Below are 2,724 nucleotides of genomic sequence, written 5' to 3'. Positions count from 1 at the left end.
CAAAATCATACATAAACATAACCTCTAAATACTCTAAAATCTTAATCTGTCTTGTCGATTTTTCATTTGAAAAAAATTCGCGTGTTTGTAAAGAGAGCGGAGGGAGGCCGATTTTTTGCGTTAGTTATTTATTTAAAAGAATATAAATGTATAGTTTGCGTAATTTTTTAACGTTGCATGTAAACAATATAGTCAAAAGTATCATTCGGCCTATGTCAAGCAGTAAGTTTTTTTATAGCCTTGTCGATCATTTTAATGATTCGCTTGTTTACATGTACCAGGAGAGTGAAATACCACTCCAAAATTTGTAAAACTGAAATACTGCCGTATTTTTATTACAGAAAATCAACTAAAACAAAACATGACACCTCTAGCCAGAGAAGCAGCTAAGCGTATTGTGTGGGTGGACTTAGAAATGACTGGTTTGAACATAGAGAACGACCACATTATGGAGATAGGCTGCTTAATAACGGATGCTGATTTAAATGTGGTGGCCACAGGTCCTAACTTAATAATACACCAGCCTGATAGTATTTTGGATAAAATGGGCACATGGTGCATGGCGCAACATGGTGAGGTATTGATTTAAATTTTGTTTGCATTTTTTTGTAATCAGGGTAAATTTGAAATGTAGTTAATTAGTTTCACACAAATTCCAAAAACTTAGGCCCAGCACACATGGTGAAACGCAGCTGCAACAAAACTTGAAATTATTGGTTTGAAACTAGTTTCAATCGTTTTCCACACACGCCGCAACTACAATATGATAAAATAATTTTTGATCATTTCCGTTTTGAGAACAGATGTCAACAAAATGTCTAGTTCAAGTGATGAAGAAGTTGTGGTTCTGTATTTGTATCTTCGACAAAGGTGGCGTAAACGAAGAAGTGTGTGGATACTTCCCTCCCTATATTGAGAAGAATATCAACTGCCGTTTAATATTTTTGTAGCTGCCAAAGAATTACAAGAAACTGATAGATTCATCTATTGTAATTGTATGAGCAAAAGTCAACTTCCAACACAAATTTTATGTTTTTATCTTCGTCCTCAGCCATTTTATTGCACCAAAAAAGATGCTAAGCCGATGAAACGCAAACACGAGTTTCCTGCATGCCGGTTTCAATGCAACTGATTTGCTACGTGTTTCAAACCGGTTTTAAACTGGTTGCGTCATGTGTGGTCTCTCAAAGGAGTCTATGGCATAAACTCAAATGAAAATCAAAAGTAACTAGAAGTTGCAGTTGCGTTTCACCATGTGTGCTGGGCTTCAGAGATAGATTGACATGAGTTGAAATCATTTACAGTCAAAACCGTTGTAACAACATGGGAAGCCTACATTTGGTTGTTAAAGCATGTTCGGTCATAATCCTCGTTCGGGCAGTTGGGTAAAAAAAAGATCATAACTCTTCTCCTTTTTTGTTTTTTTTTCGTGCTACGGGTCAAATTGATTTGTATGGCCTAAAGAGCAATTGTTCCGATTTTCATGCTTTAAAAACCACATTTGCTGCTTTTTTTGGCGTATTGCTAGTATTCGCTAGCACTATGTAGCTTTATTATTCTCATGGAGATATTTCAGCCAAACCAAGTAGAGTGTTAATATCATGTGTTATGTTCAATTTCAGAGTGGACTGACGGAGGCTAGCCGCAAATCGAAGCTGTCAGTTCAGGACGCAGAAAGGCAGATTCTCGAATTTGTTAGCATCCATGTACCAGAGAAGAGATGCCCGCTGGGAGGCAATAGTGTCTATGTGGACCGTCTGTTCTTGAATAAATACATGCCACGTTTTAATAATTACTTACACTATAGAATTATCGATGTGAGCACAATAAAAGAATTGGCAAGACGATGGTACCAAAAAGACTATTCAGGAATACCGCAGAAGAAATTTAGACACAGGTCAATTGATGATATTCTAGAGAGTGTGGAAGAACTGAAATATTATAAAAAGCATATATTTAAATCATTAGAATAATTAATTAGATCAATTAAGAATCGTGGACAAGATATATTTGGCTTATTTTAACTTATTATGTTAAGATATTTATGTCTTCTATGTGGAATATACATAATAAATATAATAAAAGGTCTACTTAAAAGAGGGTAGGTACCTTCATAAATCCTCAGTTTGGTTTTGTCAGGTATAGTACATACAGTCAACTACAAAAAGATGTATCCAATGTAATGTTACAAAATGATTATCCTTGCGAGTTTCATCATGAACTAAGCACAGACTGACAAACAGATATTCACTGAACTCATAACATATATGTTGAATAATTATTGTATCTTATCCGAAATGCATACTTAGGAGCTAATTGAGCTATCCACAATACAATATGAATATTCTTTACTAGATTTCATCCGCGGCGCGTAATGAGGGCTATCGCGTATGAATTCGCCACTAGAGGCGCTAGTGTAGCGTGAGGTCTCCGAAATGTCAAATCTCATAGTTTTTGGGTGAGCTACGCGGGTTTATTTATAATTAGAATAATTTCCACCATTTTAATCCACCATAACTTGTACAATAATTTCTCACGTCATAAGGCTGCGTTTCCACCAGAGATGTGCGAGGAATGTTTTTCATGAACCAATAGAATCGCTTCGTTTTCCTCGCCTCGCTCCGCTCAGCTGTTTCCACCAGAGCTTAGAGCAACGCGGGCTTCCAACCGGAAGGGCCCAGAAGGGGGGGCCTTAGCGGTAGATTACCTTTAAAATAGTTCTGG

At 36.7% G+C, this 2,724-nt stretch overlaps 1 protein-coding gene across 2 annotated transcripts; it reads left to right on the top strand.

Moving 5' to 3' along the window:
* On the top strand, nucleotides 1–2,124 carry LOC141436243 (oligoribonuclease, mitochondrial-like). Of its 2 annotated transcripts, none has more exons than XM_074099137.1 (3): nucleotides 1–119; nucleotides 342–577; nucleotides 1,623–2,124. In XM_074099137.1, the coding sequence occupies exons 2-3, from the start codon at nucleotides 362–364 to the stop codon at nucleotides 1,971–1,973; spliced, it is 567 nt and encodes a 188-aa protein (XP_073955238.1). In that variant the 5' UTR covers nucleotides 1–119; nucleotides 342–361; the 3' UTR covers nucleotides 1,974–2,124. The 2 variants fall into 2 exon arrangements, with proteins under 2 accessions (XP_073955238.1, XP_073955236.1); XM_074099135.1 differs by having other exon boundaries at nucleotides 1–222.
* The last annotated feature ends 600 nt before the right edge of the window (nucleotides 2,125–2,724 follow it).

The sequence above is a fragment of the Choristoneura fumiferana genome, chromosome 16, assembly GCF_025370935.1.
Source record: "Choristoneura fumiferana chromosome 16, NRCan_CFum_1, whole genome shotgun sequence".
In the NCBI taxonomy this organism is placed as follows: Eukaryota; Metazoa; Arthropoda; class Insecta; order Lepidoptera; family Tortricidae; genus Choristoneura; species Choristoneura fumiferana.
The sequence above is the reverse complement of the archived record's forward strand: the minus strand, read 5'-3'. Positions and strand labels throughout refer to the sequence as shown.